Raw genomic sequence first — 19,681 nt, 5'->3', positions numbered from 1 at the left:
CGGCAATGTGTGAACCCCGCATTAGGTTAAACTCATTGTTTTAACAAAAAACAAAAATAAACTCAAACAGTGGGAAATTAAAAAAAGATAATGATAACGAAACTTTGACTTTAAAATGTGTGACTGAAAGGAAATAGTGAGCGTCAGTTGGATATCAATTCAACTATATTTACAATACAAAAGGATAGTTTTATCAATCTAGTGATGTATAATAGAATTCTTTTTTTTTATTTATTATTTTTCTACTTTTTTTTTTTTTTATTAAAACTTGAAATTTCGAAACAACTCTAAATAGATTATGATTAAAATGGCTCCGACATGGTCAACTCATGTCATTGTGCCCTTTAAAAATGTCTGAAACTGAGAATCAGATCCGTTTTGAATTGTTTAGCTAGGTTGCTTTAACGTTATCTTGTGATCTGGAGCAATTTTTAAACGCATCGAAGTGACATAAGGGGGTCGCCAACTGGAGTCCAAATAAAGGAAATGACGGCTACAGCCTGAAGGTTAGACATAATGAGATTCGTTCTTTCCGAAATGGATTTTTACTAAATTAAATTATTATTTTTGAAATTAAATTATGTTTCACTTTCTTTAAATACAATTCATCAGGATTTTTCTATTTTTTACAAGTGGGCTTGATGGCATTCACGTCACAGAAATATTGATATTCACTACTTTCTGCTTTATTTCAACAAAAAGAAAAGAACTAAAAAAACATTTTATCTAACTAAAGAATTTCATGGGTACTGATTTTATTCATATTAAAGTGGGACAGGAACATAGATATATCAAATACATATTATATGTCTCTGGATATTTATATTTATAAGTACGTCTGAGCCAGTGACAACTCTACAACAGATTTATCCATCGGATCACCAGCAGTGATGGTGATACATGGCTGTGTACATTATGTATATACAACTCGTCTAAACACCAACCCAAAAATGTTAGATCTGTAAATTTGCTAAACGCAAATTTTTTGTTCTTCCCTCGCCGGGATTCGAACACATGCTTCTGAGATATCGTGACACCAAATCGCCTGCACTGTAGCCGTCCCGCTAGACCACACAACCACATATGTAGGACTCTAAAGTGCGATGGGGACGCTAAAGTGCGTTGGCCACGCTAAAGTGCGATGTCCCCGGTCGCTAAAGTGCGATGGTCTGCGAAAGTATATTTGAAAGCGACGTTATTTCATTATGACATTAACATATTTTTTTACAAACAAAAATGGACATGCCTGAAAATCAATTAAGTATTTTTGACAATCTTCTTTTACCCGGCAAGGGTTACGATATTTCACAATAGGTTAAAGTTTAACCAAGAGATGAACACCGGCCCCAGCAGTCCATGACTTACTGAATTTTAAAACTAGCTGTGTTATACCGGCGGAACCAAATGTATTTCTTTTTGGGAATTTTCCTACAATCGACCATTTTACTTTACAGTAAAGATGAAGAATAGTAGAAAGTGGTCGTTTAACTCTGTATTCTTCAATTTTTTCAGACACTTTTCTCTATTCTTTATACATTTTGACCCATTATTCTCTATTCTGTAAACCCTATCCACACCTAGTGTCCTGTTTCTGTTGCTGGCTAACGAGTACATTTATATATATAACTAGAACACACCCGTGATATCACGGGTCCGTGACTGAATTAAAGTATATAACTATGCGCAAGCCCTATTTTAGTATTAGTATTGTCATCTGATAAAGTCATGCCGATTATAAGATACACAGTTTTTCTCTGCTTTCAAGTCTTTCTGTTTGAACCCGTCGAACTGAAACAATAATATTAATTATTTGGAAAACAAAAGGTCCTGGAATGGAGTATTTTTTAATCAACAGCATTGTCCTATATAAGTTATAAATAAAGTTGAATTCTTTGCTTCGCTGTTTTACGTCATGCCCACTAACAAATTGAAAACTGTACCTATACGCCTTATTTTTAGTCCAGATTTTTAGTATTCGTATTGTTATCTTAGAAAGTCTTACTGATTAAAATACTACAATAGGTAACAATTTGACAATTTAGTAGTGTCAACCCTGTGGTTATGACCCGTGTATATAGCATATTAATCCTGAATACAACGTTTGGTGGTGTGCCTGTCAGATGCGGAACGTACAGATAAGGTAATAGGTAACAGGTGAATATACTATTGGTATCGGAAGCGGACTCGACCCGGAACTTCTTAATTATTGGCAATATTAATTACGTGGAAAACAAAAGGGCCTGGAGTGGTGTAATTTTTAATCTACACCTTTGTACTATATTAGTTATATATAAAGTTGAATTCTGTGATTCGTCGTTTTTACGTGGACCTCGTAATTTTAGTATTATAGATACTGTTAAAGTCGTTCATCGTTTAAATTATGTTGATATATTTGAAAATCAACGTCAGTGGAAAAAAAGGCATACGTTCAAGCGAATAAGATTTAAAAACAGTATTCGTAAATTATAAAAGTTATGTGTGAGCCCCCTATACTCGCTACGAAACAGAAGAAAAACCTCGCCTTTTTTCTCCGTTTTTCAAAGTACAAATCATAGTTATATTTCCGACAGACTATGTACAAATCTTGTATATTTTTTTTATGTACACAAAATGTTATTAATTTAGACTGAAATTGAAGATTGATAAAAGAAGGTGTCCACTGTACTGTTAGAAAGCTGCGTGAACGGCAAGATACATCAATTATCCAAATACTTTATTTAATACGCTCGAATTCGGTTCAGAAACTCTTTTTTATATTTAGAATGAGTGCTTTTGAGGGGAACTCGGTGAATCACGTTGATGCCAATGATGGATTTTGTATGACAGTTGGTGGCTTCGGCCAAATCATATATGGAGGTCGGCTCTATGATTTTCCTCCATGTTTCGATGCATTGAGCCACAGCCGTGAATTTTTTCTGACCATGATAGTATCTGCAGAGGAACAGAAATCCTTTCAGTTCCAGCTTTGAAACAATATATGTTTTGAGTCATTTTTGACTATCTATGAAATCAAAAGCACATGTCTTATAAGACTTAAAAACAGGCAAAAAAAGCACCTTCAGTTTGTAATGTGTTATCATAATATAGTAGATGTGTTTTAATTAAAAAGCATCAGATGAAGACCGATTTATGTGCAAATTTATTCTTTTTTTTCAAAAGCCTCTACTCCTTGAGATGCAAAATCTAACACCCCGAGCGACACTTTATATTTTGATGAAAAACTTGTTTTAAAACCAATTAATTTTAAATTAGAAGCTGGTATTTGGATTAATTCCATGATATAGATTCAATTCTATATAAATAATACGGGGGAAGTCGTCTAAATTAGTTTTTTTATCATGAAATTTGCATGTGAAACCTTTAAAAAATCTGCAACACGGAAAACTAGGGAGAGGTGTTTGATAAAACAGAGCACTGGAATCGACTGCTACTGCTTGCAGGAAATAGATTGTGTTTCAGTTTCTTCCGTGCAATACATTATATGGTACTGAGAATTCTAAAAAAAGAAAGTTTGATACTTGAACTTACTTTGATAGTTTTTCTTCGCTTTGAAATTGCCATCCCGTGTCAAACATGGCCGACACCCCGCATGTGGCGTTCTACACGGTGATAAAGCATATAAGCATTAAAGATTAATTTAAAGTCGGTTATACATATATAACAATACAACATAAGCTCTGTAGAGCTTTTATCCGACATACATATATGACAAACACAATACATAAAAACACATAAAACATAAAATTCTGCCTCAAAATTTAAAAGCCAGATTATACAAGATAATGTAGCGTTGTCGTTTTATTTTATGGATTCTTGTCCGATGTGTTATTTTGAGGTAAACGGTAAATTACGTAAAATCCATGTTCAAATGGCACAAAGAAAACAAACCGCAACACAAAGTCTCAATTAAAATCACTATGTAATCTGTCAAACTAATATCAGTTTAACATAATATAACAGTTGAACAATAATCATTATTCACTAACACAATATCCCTCTCAAGTCTTCTAGCTTACTATCCCAACCTCTCACCGTCTGATCTCTCTCGCATCATTTTATATATATAATTACAGGCGGTACACCGACGGTTCCAAAGATAGGGTACCGGGCGGTTCTAAAGATACTAGGCAGGTACCTCAACGGTTCCAAAGATATTGTACCGGGCGGTTCTAAAGATACCAGGCAGTACCTCAGGCTCAATGGTTCTAAAGATTGGCTACCGGGTGGTACCCTGGCAGTTTCAAAGATGAGGTACTGGGTAGTTCTAAAGATGAAAAAGACACCGTTCAAATTAATAAAATACCAGGTTGTACCATTTGAAATGTAATTTAACCCGAATGTATTAATAAAAAGATATGTTACACAATAATAAATTTTACTGTCAAACTAAAATCGCTACACTGATAAGTAAATAAATGATTTACAGCTCACTGAGATCTGCAGGAGGAACACTGTCACGAACTGCCCTCCAAATTACCAACCAAACTTTTAAACTGACCCAATGGCATTTCTTCCCTATCTTTTTCGGCAGTTCGTTCGTTCGTTCCAGAGTTTGGCTCCTGCATATCTGAATGATTGTAGCCCACATTTTTTAATTTCAATAAGTTTATGTAGATATAATGGACATTGTTTATTAATAATTTTAAACACCTCTATTTTCGGTGAAAAGCTCATTAGAGCTGATGTTTGTAATGTTTGTCAATATGCCGAATCCAAATAAAGTTTTACTTACTTATTCATCATTCTAATTCTTCTGATTTTCAAACTTGGTCATTTTGATTTAATTAATTTAACAGTTGTTCATACATGTCATAAGTACTACAATAGCTAGCCTCTTCATATATAAATCTAAGTGCACGCTCCTGTATTTTCTCTATTTTTCTGATATTACAATTACCACAGAAGTGCCATATTACAGGACAATAATTAAAATTTGACACGATCAATGAATAATATGTTGTTGTTAGATGTTTACCAATGCGTTTAAGTACATCATGTACTACATGTAACTGTCTTGTAGTCCAGCCCTGGCCTCAGTGACTCTTTTTTTTTTTTTTTTTGTTGTCAGTGACAACAAAAAAAAAAAAAAAAAAAAAAGAGTCACTGAGGCCAGGGCTGGACTAACTGTCTTGATGCCTTTTTAAAAATGTTAGAAATCATAGGCATCCAAAAGTTAAGCTAATAGTCAATTGTTACACCAAGTAATTTCACTTCTTTTTCACAATGTATAATATTACCATCTAGATTCAAAGAAATATTTTTATTTTCAGTTATCCTGCCAATGGCTATATATTGCCTGAAAGTTGACAGGGTTGGCCTTCATATTTTTTTTTTAGATATTTGGGGCGAGTTGGTGATAAAGTGGGGCGATTAAGTGTGAGACGATTTTCATAGCAAAGGTAAAAAATTCAATACTCGATTACTCGGACAATTACAACTATAGGATATTTGCATATCAGAAGAAGCGTTATTTTTTTTCTTATTATGGCATTTCTTTTACTTTTTCAGGACTTTGTACCGAAATTGACTTTTTATTTTACTGCACTTGTTCTCGTTGCTTACGAGAAAAAACGAGAAAGCTACGATAAACAGGATCCCTGTCCTCTATCCGTTTGGCTCTGTTGCAAGAGTTACCAGCATAAGCTGACGACTACTTCCGTTTTGACCCGGCAGGAAAAATGAACACAGTTTTATCCAGATTGAACACAATCTTTGCCTTCACACTTAGTGTGATGGCAGGGCTAACATTTTGTTGCTTTTTAACAACATTTTTTAACGACCACAAGGCTCCAGTTTATTTAGGAACAGGAAGAGTTATAGTGTTAGTGTCAAATTTACAAATTATAAAAATTTTCACCGTGGAAGAAAAATCCATACACCATATGTTAATAAAAGTTATATACATAAACGTTTTGGTGTCTTAGAAAGTTCTGCTCCGTCAAAAAAGATATGTTCTATTTAGAATCTAAGCTTCCCATGAACAGAGAGAAAATACTTGTTTTGTACACATGTCATAACCTGTGAAAGGGGACTAAGTCTGTATATAAATGATATTTTTTAATTCAGACATATTTTAAGTTCTAAATCTGTTAAAAAAGAAACGAAAATACCGTACGTTTCAGATTTTGGTTCTGTTGTTAGGGATTTTAGTTGTGACGTAGATTCAATGTAAACAAAGAAACATATCATCAGGTAACCTTTTTTTCATGTCAAAGAATAATTAGCATATGCAACTATACCAGTCATAATAATGTTCGATAACTCTGCATGTTACTGGTTCAATTAGGATTATGTAAAAATTACTGGTTACCTGATGAATGATTTAAAGAAAATTGAAAAATATATTTATTTCACCTCGGTCAGGGATCTCCATGGCCTGTTTAACGATGGCGCCCTGCCATCGTTCAAATGTCTTGCGCCATCGTTAAATTGTTTTGCGCCATCGTTAAATTGTCTTCCGCCATCGTTCAAAACTTCATCGTTTTTTGCAGCCTGACGCCATTTTTTTTTATCAATTATAATCAAATGCATGTAATTGCATAACCCTTAGGCTTTTTATGTTATAATCCAATACAGTTTTAACGCCTGAGGGATATCCGGATTAAGATCGCTAATCAGTTGTACCTGAGCTTGTACAGGTAGATCAACAAACCACACAGGAGAATACATATCTGAGGATAGACAATCCATTTGTCGAATTAATCAACTAAGTTTTAGCAAATGATTATGATAATTTAGATTAAATAAAAAAAATAATAATCCAGTTACAAAGAAAACAGTTTAACAAGTAGAACACGTGCTTTATTTTGACTTACGCAATCAGCATCCCCCTTTTTTAAGAAGTACAAAATAAGACGCAAAACAGTAAATATTATTTCATTGCAAATAACTTGAAAACTGCTGTAACGATAATTTAGAATTACTTTAAAAGTTTAAAAGTAAAAACTTAAATATTTCCTGTAAAGAAATATCGTATCGTAATTCCGAATTCATTTCGTATATTACAATCAAATTGATACGACCGCGTTTCCGGTTTCTATTCAGACTCGAAAGATGCATGTTGCACAGCATCAATTTGACAGATAAAGTCATTAAAAACGTTTTCATTTGTCAATGTTTGCTTTACAAATCTCTTTAACCTTTTACATAACCCGTACGAATTGTTTTGTTGTTGCTGCAAATCAGCCATACCGGTAATGGGTTCTGAATTTGACAACTGTCCATGAAAAATAAGCTCCACATCATTTGATTTTTAACCCCCATAACAATTACCAAAAATACAAGAAATCTACATGGGGACCTTCATGACAGCTTTTGGTCATTCTCGACTAAAGGGGGACCATGAAGACTTGGCTTTTAAATGGTTAAAAACGGCAATAAATGAAAATATTGATACTTCTAATTCTATAATGAAAATTCAAATAAATATAATTTAAATAAGCAATGATTTAGCATGTTCACCATTCCTTGTATAGAGGGATAAAATACTTCCGATCGCGCTACACTGTACAGCGTAGACACGGTTTGTAATGTGAAAGTTCCTCCATCGTTCAATTTTCATCCATGGAGATCCCTGTCAGTAATATCCATTCAAGGTCTTCTTTTAATATGAGGCAGGCATAACCTGTGAATGGGGACGAAGTCTGTACAAATGTATGTATTATTTTTTTTTACCTCAAACATGTTAATAAAGGAAACGGAAATACCGTATCGTTCCCGATTTCGGTTCTGTGGTTAGGGATTTAGCTGTGACGTTGCTTAAGTTATGACGTCATATTCAATGTAAACAAAAGAAATGCTTCCATCAGGTAACCTTTTTTTCAAATCAAACAATTATTAAAAATGAAATTGTATTGAGTTCCAATCTTATATTTTACTAGACTGATACATATAATTTTCTTTTCAAAGTCTCATGCAAACAAGACAGATTTCTGCACAAATGCGAGGGAAACCAGAACAGGAACTAGATCTGAAAAAAAAAGTTAACGATTTTGAGTTCATTAGTAGAATGAAAAATTGGGGAAATTTTCCCGATTTTTTTTTTTTTTTTTTTTTTTATTGATTGTTCTACCGTAATTTGGGACTTCGTCCCCATATGAATTAAAAATAATATCGTAATGAATTTCATTGAGAATCGGACAACACTAGGTATTGTCAAAACTTACATCTACATAGGTTTGTGGAAACTAACATCGTAATTAGATGCCATGTTTGTTTTTTTTGGTCACGTTGAAGTTATGACTTAATTAATATCTCTCAGAGTCAATCTAGATATGTCCTAGGCTATTATTATAGTGACAATAACGTGTCATATTTAATTGCAATATAAACAGTGAAATTAAATTGAATTATTTGCATGGACAAAATAAGTGTTGAACATCGTTTACGTTTGAAAATTATTTGGTCGCCATTTTCTAAATTTCTAAAAATAACAACAGCATGTTTAAGCTTTATCAAATGGAACCAATGTTCGATTATATGCTGCTTTAAGGTAAGACAATGACTGAAAACGCGAGCATCCAACAGTTATTTGATTTTCATTGTAAAAATCTTAAAATTATATTTTACCATGTCGCCCCACGCTGTCAATGTGGTCGCCATCTTGAAAAATAATACCAAATTTTCTGAAAATAGCTAATTTTCAAATCAATTTGGAAGGGACATAATAAAAAATTAAACTATTCCACATACGATATTTCAAATATTTATATGAATATAATAATAAGCACATATTCCCACAATTATTCCATCTGTTTTGTTTAAATCGCAATTTAAGGTAAAACACGACAGAAAATACAATATTTATCGTAGTTGTATGATTTAACAGTGTGAACTATCGAGGTAACAAGACAAATTTTCAAAAGCATTTGGAAGGGCAGGGAGAAGACCAAAATTTAAACTTTTCCAAAAGGCACAAATATATTTTTAAATATATCAGGAATTACTATATATTCCCACACTTTTTGTATCATGAACTTAAAGTAATGAATTTTATCGATTCAAAAAAGCCCCTATGCATTTCTATACATTTTACTTGGGCTTGATACGGGTGATGTGTGACGTCACAAAAATCAGGTGATGACTGCTATAGTTGGATATGAAATAAATTTGTTATTGTTTTCCTTCCTATACTGGACTGATAAAAATATATATTTCACTCAGTCTCATGACAAACGAGACTGGGAAAAGATTTCTGCGTTTTGCGCAAATGCGGGAATTGAAAAAAGCGACAAAAAAGTTTTTCCAGATTTTTTTTTTTTTTATTGATATTTCTACTGCAATCATGTAATAGGAGACTTCGTCCCCATATTATATATTCTCAGATCTGCAGTGACATCACAACATGTAACTGACAACAATGATTAGCATTTGTGTTATGAAAACAATACACCTTATCGCTATTTTTCCGCCATTACTGGATATCACACAGGTTCCTGTAAAATTTTGACGTCATAAAACAAAATATCTGACGCCACAATGGTAAAGTGAATGTTGTTTGTGCCAAAGTTTCAAGCGGCCGAGTCAACCTGGATTAGCGATACTAAAGGTGTATGTTGAGAGGTGATGCCAATAAGAATCCTCTAGATTTTCCGTAGACTTCAATGCAAATTAATTTAATTGATATACATGTATATTGACACCAGTTGAAAACAGTGATTTTACTCTTAATGTTGTTAAAGACACTACATAATATCTCCAATTTTGATTTTTATCATACTATATCCTCTGGTTAAAAAATAATTGGCAATATAAATAAATCAGTAGTCACCTTCAAATAGATGGAAAATCTAGAGGATTCCTATTGGCATCACCCCTTGAAAAATTTAAATGCCAGGATGTCTGGATCTGAGATAATTTTATGACGCCTTGTAAGGGTATTTATTTGTTTGCTTTGAAACCTTACAGCGCAAATAAAATAGCCATTCAAAATAGCTTTAGTATTTGGTGGTGGTATTCTAGAAAAGGGACCCAAGACGAGTTCTCCTTTGGAAATTTTTCAGATGATTTTCACACAGGCACTTGTCTCCGAATCCCCTTAGTTTTCAAAATTTTTCAGAGGAGGCCTACCCAAGTATGTCAACCATAATTATTTTGTCTAAAAAATGTACATGTGAATCCCTCAACTATCTTTTGACATATTTGTTAATCTCCATCTGATGTTTCCACTGCACTATTGTTTTTGGATTACAGAGAACTTTCTTATTGATGTCTATTTTGCAATCTATGAGTTAATATTATCTGCTATTTTGGGGTTCTTGTTTTTCTACAATGTTTGTGATTGATACCATAAGGCATTTATCTTGAGTCTAAGTTTCTTGTTTCAGTACAAGGAATTCATATATTGAATGATAATTCAAATAGAAAATGTATACTTATTTCAAAAATGTTTGATCCTTATTACAATGTTTCTTTTACTTACAGGAAGAATGTACCAGATTACAGTGCTGGAAGAGAGAAGAATGACTTGGGATTTGTTGTTTTTGATATGCAAGCAGATATCCTTTAAAAATAGCAAATACATGACAAAGTTACAGAAATCAAACCAATTATTAATCAATGATCTCTTTAATAATAGTGCAAAGACTACTGCTACATGTATATTGTGGCTGCATTGGCCAGACAAAAAAGTTTTACCAATAAAAATGCCTGATTCAGAATTTTGTCACAATGCTGTTTTGGCATATATATTCGCAAAGAAGCATCTGGTGTGTTTCAAAAATTAAAAATTTTGTTCAGAAAAGTGAGAAAAAAAGACTACATAAACACTTATAAGATCGAGTGAGCTTTTCATATCGACTACACAATAATGTAAATGTAAAAAAAGAAGTCATGTAAACAACACATCATTAAACATATAATACACAGTGATGCATCAAGATGCATGGTATTAAAGATAGAACATGTCAAATAAAAGGTAAAGAAAGAAATAAAGTTTCATATTCAATATGTAGATTAAAAACTTGCTCTTGTAAAGAATATAAGGGAATGATGGTTTGCTAGATTTTTTAGAGTACATTTATTTGACACCTTTAGGGGTTCTAAGATTTTTGTCAATAGAATGGAATTATTAAGATAAATTCTGAATATTGAGCATGTTGAGCAAAGACAATGACAAGTAGTTTTTATTTTAACCATTAAACTTGGCTTATTTTTCACATATCCAACACTAACTTGAAGTTGAATTTAATTAAAACTATAAAGTTATTGGTGTGGATAAAAGAAATTTTATCTCCCCCTTTTTTTTAATAGTTTTTGGATTTTACCATAGTTTTAAGGATTTAAGTCAACTTGTCACCTACATGCATGTATTGCTCATGTAATTACTAGAGTATGCTTGGATTGAATAACTATAAGATTAATGCTGTTATTTGGAATGATTAAATTCTATTGATTTTGAATTTGAACTGCTTTGTTATTTTAGACAAGAGTTACAAGACTTTAGACTGTCCGCCTAAAGTTATTCTCACATTTGGTTTACTTTAAAATTTGCACAATCATGACAATATTGGTGAAAAGATTTTTTTTTTATTTTAAAATTTCTGCAATTTTTAATTCCAGAGTTATGGGACTTTAACCATCAAATAAAGTAATTTTTTCATATAGTGTATGTTATGCACTAGTTATTGTATGCTAAGATAAAAATTCTTAATTCTATTTCTACATGGCTATTTTACTGACTAATGATTAAAAACCTTTTAAATACTCCATTTTATTCTTGCAACAATTTCAATGTGCAAAACAAGGGGTCAGCTCCTAGTGTAGCTGTTTATCAGTATGGAGTTCCTTCTTTGTGTATTGGTTACATTTGAGTAATAAAGACTTACATAAGTATAAAAATGGTATATGAAGATGACTATTTGCAAAGGAGTAGGTCGGGTAAGGGCCGATTTTGGCCTCAAATTTCAGGTTCATCTAAAGAAAGATTTTGGACACTTTTTAAGCACTTAAGTGTCTATTTAAGTTGATACAATTAGTTTACGTTAAAAGTTTTAACTGAGTTAGTCATCAAAAGCGCTCCGACTCAAGCTTACATATGAAAAATCTATCAAATTTGCCAAAAAAATGTCACTTTTCAGATAGTTTTTGTCAAAAATGAAAGTGGCCGCATCCGTGTTCATCCTCAACCTTTATGTATGTTATGTATTATCATCAAATACAACTTACATTTCAATATTAAGAATGAACACAAATGCGGCTACTTTCATTTAAGACAAAACCGTCTAAAATTTTAACTAAAATGCTAATATTGTGAAGATTTTAGTAATTTAGCATGATTTAATGATGCCAGTTCCCAATAAATGTGCATTGTAATGTCAAAAACAGTCCATATTTATGTGGCACAAGCATTCACTTTTCCAATAGGTAACTAAAAGTTTACATTTTAACAATTTTGTAAAACTGCTATATTTTGGGGCCATAAAGGGGTCTTACTGGACCTACTCCTTTAGTTCAGTATGCAAATTATTTTAAAAAATATCAGAATAAAATTATTGAATATCGATTATCATGATTATCTAAGAAATAAATCACATATCATATTAGACATTGGATATATTTTTCTTTAACATTCTGTACATCTGTCAAAAATATTTAACTGGAATGTCAAACAGCTGTTTTTATATTTGACTGCAGAGTATGAATCCAAAGCTCATGTAAGTATTTATAGTGCACAACTTATTCATGTTTTATTCATAGATGATGTATGACGAATATATTCTAGACAGTCAATCAACACAAGCTTAGTATAACTTACAAACACTATAGAAAATTCAGCAATAAGATAAACACAATGTTTGTTACAGGACTCGGAATTTGTAATTTGATTTATTAGTTTGATAATCTTGACTTGCTTATGTTTTTTTTTTTTTAACAATTTTTTAACAATTTTGACTTGCTATAAATCCCTCACACGGTTGAAATACTTTTGAAACTATCATCTAAAACAACAGTATGAATTAGATATGAGCTACATCTGATAGAAATTAACCTTATGATACATGCACTGGTACATGTGTAAAGTTAGTAAGACTGTGCTTGATTTTCAAACATTAAAAAATGAATTCTAATGCAATTATTTTGTAACAATGGTTCTGATTGAATGACAGTAAGCGTAAAATTCTCTATCTCCTTGTCTATAACTTAGGAAGCTGACATTTTGAATTGCTGAATATATTGACATGTAATTTCTACAATAATAAGACAAAAAACTCACATGTTGCACCTACAAATCTTCTTTTTATCAAATTTTATTTTATTCTGAAGCGGCACAGAAGCCAGAAAACGCCCGGTGTTTATGTTTGACGCCGGAAGCATACCTATGACGTCACCCAGTGAAGGGACCAAAGAAGATAACATCTTTTCGCGGAATTTTCTTTAATGAAGATTTTACACTGAAATCATGATTAAAATTTAATAATGAAATTGTTTTGCATTAGAATAGAGATAACTGTATTGTATTTGAAGCTTTGCGGACGTCCATCGGTAGTTTTACTGTCGCAAATACCCGTTTACCTGTCTCCGCTCCGCGTCGCCAGGTAAACTAAATTTGCGACAGTAAAACTACCGATGGACGTCCTTAAAGCTTCAAATACAATACAGTTATCTCTTAAATATGAGATGAATTTTGGTCTCGAGCAGAATTTTTTTCAACATAAAATAGGTGAATATTCATTTGCATACTGTCAGTTTTATCCTACGCAGCTCATCACGCTCATATGTAGAATTTTATCAATACATGTTTTTGATGTGGAGAAAAAACTCAAAATTGTTACTATCATTCATGATTCACTTTTGATTTAAGATAATAAATTCCAATGAGCTTCTGATTATTTTGAGTTGAGCAAGCCAATGTGTTAATTGCAAACAGTATATTTTCAATGAATTTTAAACAACATGAACAATGTCATATATGGTTTTGTCCTTGCAGGTTTTGAATCAAGTGGTTATTTGGGATAAGATAATTAAAAGGGGAGAGAACTCTTTGTTGGACTACAGAAGTAGCAATACTAAATACTATTTCTGGGATTACGGAAATGGTCTCAAGTAAGTAATTTAAATTAAATTAGAAATACAAGGTTTCACTTTCACGTTTCACAGTGAATTTCAACTTGATCCAAGTATCCAATGTCCAGACTTGGTTCTTAAATTGGTCTATACATGTACTAATATCCACAATTATGTGTTTATTCTAAGTAAAACAATATCTACATTTGTAGAGCTAATTGTAATCCTTCTTGAACCTTCTACTTAAAACAATTTAAGACATGATGCAATATTTAAGAACAACAGAAAATACATATATTGGTCAATCCTGAGACTAAAAAAAGGTGAAAGCAGATTTTGAATGCTGATTTTATATAAGATGAAAAACTAAAAGAAACAAATAACACTAAAGCATATGTAAAAAAATATTTTCATAAAAAAACTTCTTTCCATCTTGATAATTTTTCTCTTATCAAAAAGTACTACAGTATTAACACAACTTTTATAAAAAAAAAAGGTAGAGTGAATGTTTGAAGTAATGAAGGTTAAATTAGAGAAATAAACAAATTTATGAATCATACTGAGAGGAACGATATGGCTGAAAATCACAAGTCGGTTTGAATTTATCAGTTTTCTTATGTTTACTTTAACCTTTACTCTGCTTGTAACACTATGTAAGGATCCATCCAAGATAAATGAAATAATTATGTGCTTGTTTTTGAAGTGAGACTTTATCTTTAGACAGTATTTTCAAATGTGGTTTTATTATAATGATTAATATAAAGTAATAGTTTGCTTTTACTTTTTTTTCAGGGGAAATAAAAATGTAACCTTGACCTTATCCTGGAATGTCATACCAAATGCAGGAACATTACCAAAGGTTATGGGTGAAGGACAGCATAGAGTAAAATTCCCAGATGAGTACCAGTCGTCCAAATATTAAATAACGAAAGACACAGAAACAAATGCAATCTCATTTATTGTATGGTGCTAGGAATTACCACCATTGTTTATCAACTGACAAATTTTTTTTGCAATGAAATAATTTTATTAATCGAATATTTTCACTTTAGGTGGATTGGAATTAAAGTCATGAAGTCATTTAATTTGAATAATTCATTCAAATTTGTAATAAATGAGTATTTATAGTAATTAAAATATTGGAAATTGCTGTTTCTTTTTTAGCTCTTCATTTTGGGCAATAAACATAGAAATTAAAATAGAACCCTGTTGAAAGATGAAAATAATTGAGCAATAATGACAAAAAATAATTTAAATTCTCATTAATTATATATTTCATATATTAAAATTTATAAAGTAAACAGGAAATGTTGTTTTGGGGCACAAGAAAAAAGAATAGGTAAAAAGTAAGAGGTTAAATTTGCTGAGCTCAATGATAAACAGTATTGATAAGTATTTGTAAAGTGGACATGGAAAAATCCTCATATTTAAGGTTATAATTGGCAAATTAAGACTATAGCATTTCTGACGCTTTATTCAACTATGATACAAAGTCTGACTGAGGATAGACTAATTAAAGAAAACCTTTATGTGATGATTTAAATAGAATGTGGTTTTAAATATGAGAAACTGTTTTTCCTTTTTTATTTGTTGTTAGTGTTAATTGTTGTCTGTTTAAAATTTAGAAGAGATATGATGTTAACACACTTTTATGTCAAATGAAAATACTATTGTGAATTTATTTTTTGGGTACCAGTTTATGAGAATACATGATTTTTTATCAAATAAGATGCAAAAAGTCTATACACTTGATCAGTCTGTATATGCTATTAATTTGTTGGTTGGATTATAAGTGGGAACGCTAGTTCATTTAAAATGCCTTTATTCATGTTTTGGTATGATTGTAATGATTGAAAGTTACATGAGTTTGTCATTACTGATATGCCTGTGTTAGAAAACATGTTTTTCATGGTTCATATTGATTTCTAATATTAGTTTGGAAACACCAATTCTTCATGTATGTTGAAAGGAGTTTTTGGTGCATAACAATAAGCAACTGCAAACCATTGTAAATTCATTTACCATAGAGTACCATCTATTTTTGTTTAGAATATATCTTATTTGAAAGCTGAAAACTAATTCAATATATATTAGTTGTTATAGTGCTAGCTATTTGTATAAAACATTTTTCATGCACCTATGCTTGGTATTGTTGAGATACATTTGTATAAAACATTTTTCATGTGCCTGTGCTTGGTATTGTTGAGAGATATTATGAATGTGAATGACTTGTTTGTTAACAAATACTAAGTACTGTGTATTGATCCTTATTTGTGGAATACAAATTTATATGAATTTTGGGGAATAGGTTAACCACAAACTTAAATGTTCAAAGAAATTCAAATATACTTCAATGTTTCTATGCATACTTTGGCAAAACCACATAATCAAATATCCACCTTACTATATTTTTTCTCAAATCTACAAAAGTTAATATCCACAGTTTATGTCAGTGAGCTAGAAATATTTAATTAATAGTTCAGTTTGATTTTCCAAGTCTTTTTGTTAAGAATGTTAAAGTATAAAATAATGAGTGAGGGGGTCCCATCAAAATATATACAATACCAAAGGATTTCACCCCAGTCCTTCAAAAGATCATTTTTTTTTATATCATGTTTATGTATAATTGTGTATTTGTGGTTTATGTATGAAGTCAGGTGAAGGTGTGATGTTCTCACTTGAGACTCATGTTGTAATATTTTCTGATGCACTCTCATTACATAGAAAGTTTTGAAAAATACATTGTGTCATAGTGAAACATAATTTCTCATTTTAAGTTTTGTTTATTAAGAGAAGATTAGGGACAAAACATGTATTTTCTATGACTTAAATTTTATTTAAAAAACACAAAAGTAACCAGAAACATTTACAGAAGACTGAACTAAGTAAATATTGATTTAGGAAGTATTTTGTAAACTGCAGTATTTTTTCTGTTTAAGAATACATGTTTTTCAAAGTATCAAAATTTGCAAATGTTTGTTTCAAAGTGCATTTGAAATATCTAAAATGAATTAAGAATTTTTTTTTTTATTAGAAATAAATTAAATGAATAATAAAGAATAAAAATAAAATGTCATTTTATTTATCATTCAATCACACTGTCAACATTTTTAGCTCACCTGGCCTACAAGGGCCAAATGAACTTTTCTCATCACTTGGCGTCCCTCTTCCAACCTAGTCTGTTAACTTTTCAAAATTTTTCTTCTCTGAAACTACTGTGCCAAATTAAATCAAACTAGGCCTAAAAGATCCTTAGGGTATCTTGTTTAAAAAATGTAGCTGACAACTCTGCCCATCAACGAAGATGGCCTGCATGACTAAAATTAGAACATGGCGGTTAAATGTAGTTTTTGGTTTATATTTCTTAAACTGAAACATTGAAAGCAAATCTGATATGTGGAGAAAATATTCATCAGGTCAATATGTATGAAATTTTGAAACGCATGAGACAACCTGCTGTTGGGTTGCTGTCCCTGAATAAGTAAATTTAAGGAAAAACATTGAGAAAATCCCACACCCAGAGGCAGACTTCAGCTTGCCCCTAAACACATATATGTACAAGTTCAGTGAAAATGGATGTAAACTCATACTAAACTCCAAAACATATACATGAACTATAATTAAAAATAATGCAAGACTCAAAAATGCTGCAGGGTTAAGCATGGTTTGTGAGATCTCACCCCTCCCCCTCTACCTCTATCCAATGTAGATTAAACAAATACACTACAAAACACACATCAAAACTCAGTTTAAAAGAATTCTTGAGTCCGATGACAGAATAGGTAACAAACAGATGAGTTCAGTTGGTTCCTACTGGAATACCAATTGTTGAAAAACATGTAATCAAAAAAGTAAATAAAATATATTTTTTCAATTGAAAAATCAATGCTATTTACATCTTAATTTATAAACAGGGTCTTCTTATTTATAGTGTTCTCTTAAAAAAAGATATTTGTACCTTCTGACATGTAGTGTTTGTTGTAAGTACCAGAACTGATAAGTGAAACGTTATTTACTGATTGTCCCAAGTTAGTAGCAAAATTGAGTGTGTCACAAACATGTTAAAATACACCATATTGCAAAATTTTGTGTCTGATCAAGACAAGAATTCTTCAGTGTATTATTACTTGGTTGCATGCCATATTTGGTTTTCGTTTAATATCAGTGCATATGGATATCATATGAAGGGATAAAGAAACACACTTAAAACAGCTAACATGAAATGTATGCCGATGAAATAAGGTTTGCAAAGCCAAATAAATGTATGGTAAAAGAAAAAGTATATCAATGTGTGCTGAAGGAAGCACTTTTGTATCTGGCCAGTTACGAAGGAAAACTTGAAATAAAACTATATTTCATAAAGTTGAAAAGAGATAAGAGTTTTATGTTTCAATGATTGCTGCTTTTTGAAAAAAGCATTAATGAAAATAGATTTTAGTTTTTATACGACCGCAAAAATTTTAATTTTTCGTCGTATATTGTTATCACGTTGGCGTCGTCGTCCTGCGTCGTCCGAATACTTTTAGTTTTCGCACTCTAACTTAAGTAAAAGTGAATAGAAATCTATGAAATTTTAACACAAGGTTTATAACCACAAAAGGAAGGTTGGGATTGATTTTGGGAGTTTTGGTCCCAAAATTGTAGGAATAAGGGGCCAAAAAGGACCCAAATAAGCATTTTCTTGGTTTTCGCACTATAACTTTAGTTTAAACAAATAAAAATCTATGAAATTTTGACACAAGGTTTATGACCACAAAAGGAAGGTTGGGATTGATTTTGGGAGTTTTAGTTCAAACAGTTTAGGAATTAGGGGCCAAAAAAGGGCCCAAATAAGCATTATTCTTGGTTTTCGCACAATAACTTTAGTATAAGTAAATAGAAATCAAAAAAATTTAAACACAAGGTTTATGACCACAAAAGGAAGGTTGGGATTGATTTTGGGAGTTGAGGTCTGAACAGTTTAGGAATTAGGGGCCAAAAAGGGGCCCAAGTAAGCATTATTCTTGGTTTTCGCACCATAACTTTAGTATAAGTAAATAGAAATCTTTGAAATTTAAACACATGGTTTATGACCATAAAGGAAGGTTGGGTTTGATTTTGGGAGTTTTGGTCCAACAGGTTTTTAGGAATAAGGGGCCCAAAGGGTCAAAATTGAACTTTGTTTGATTTCATCAAAAATTGAATAATTGGGGTTCTTTGATATGCCGGATCTAACTGTGTCTGTAGATTCTTAATTTTCGGTCCGGTTTTCCAATTGGTCTACATTAAGGTCCAAAGGGTCCAAAATTAAACTTAGTTTGATTTTAACAAAAATTGAATCCTTGGGGTTCTTTGATATGCTGAATCTAAAAATGTACTTAGATTTTTGATTATTGGCCCAGTTTTCAAGTTGGTCCAAATCGGGGTCCAAAATTAAACTTTGTTTGATTTCATCAAAAATTGAATAATTGGGGTTCTTTGATATGCCAAATCTAACTGTGTATATAGATTCTTAATTTTTAGTCCCGTTTTCAAATTGGTCTACATTAAATACCAAAGGGTCCAAAATTAAACTAAGTTTGATTTTAATAAAAATTGAATTCTTTGGCTTTTTTGATATGCTGAATTTAATCATGTACTTAGATTTTTGATTATGGGCCCAGTTTTCAAGTTGGTTCAAATCAGGATCCAAAATTAT

General features: G+C 31.5%; 1 protein-coding gene across 1 annotated transcript; it reads left to right on the top strand.

The window, feature by feature from the left end:
* The first annotated feature begins 5,599 nt into the window (after window positions 1-5,599).
* On the top strand, window positions 5,600-17,075 carry LOC139485089 (signal peptidase complex subunit 3-like). The gene is made up of 5 exons (XM_071269207.1): window positions 5,600-5,821; window positions 10,423-10,496; window positions 12,577-12,653; window positions 13,928-14,043; window positions 14,797-17,075. The coding sequence occupies exons 1-5, from the start codon at window positions 5,679-5,681 to the stop codon at window positions 14,924-14,926; spliced, it is 540 nt and encodes a 179-aa protein (XP_071125308.1). The 5' UTR covers window positions 5,600-5,678; the 3' UTR covers window positions 14,927-17,075.
* Window positions 17,076-19,681: the final 2,606 nt, after the last annotated feature.

This window comes from Mytilus edulis, chromosome 8 (assembly GCF_963676685.1).
Source record: "Mytilus edulis chromosome 8, xbMytEdul2.2, whole genome shotgun sequence".
Lineage (NCBI taxonomy): Eukaryota > Metazoa > Mollusca > Bivalvia > Mytilida > Mytilidae > Mytilus > Mytilus edulis.
Note: the sequence above shows the minus strand (reverse complement) of the source record. Positions and strands in the feature narration are given on the sequence as shown.

Excerpts from the sequence above, each read along its gene's own strand:
- LOC139485089 (XM_071269207.1), top strand. The coding sequence starts at position 5,679 with ATGAACACAGTTTTATCCAGATTGAACACAATCTTTGCCTTCACACTT. Across the intron at positions 5,822-10,422 it reads GGAACAGGAAGAGTTATAGT|GAAGAATGTACCAGATTACA; the intron begins GTTAGTGTCAAA and ends TTTTACTTACAG. Across the intron at positions 10,497-12,576 it reads TGTTTTTGATATGCAAGCAG|ATCTGTCAAAAATATTTAAC; the intron begins ATATCCTTTAAA and ends AACATTCTGTAC.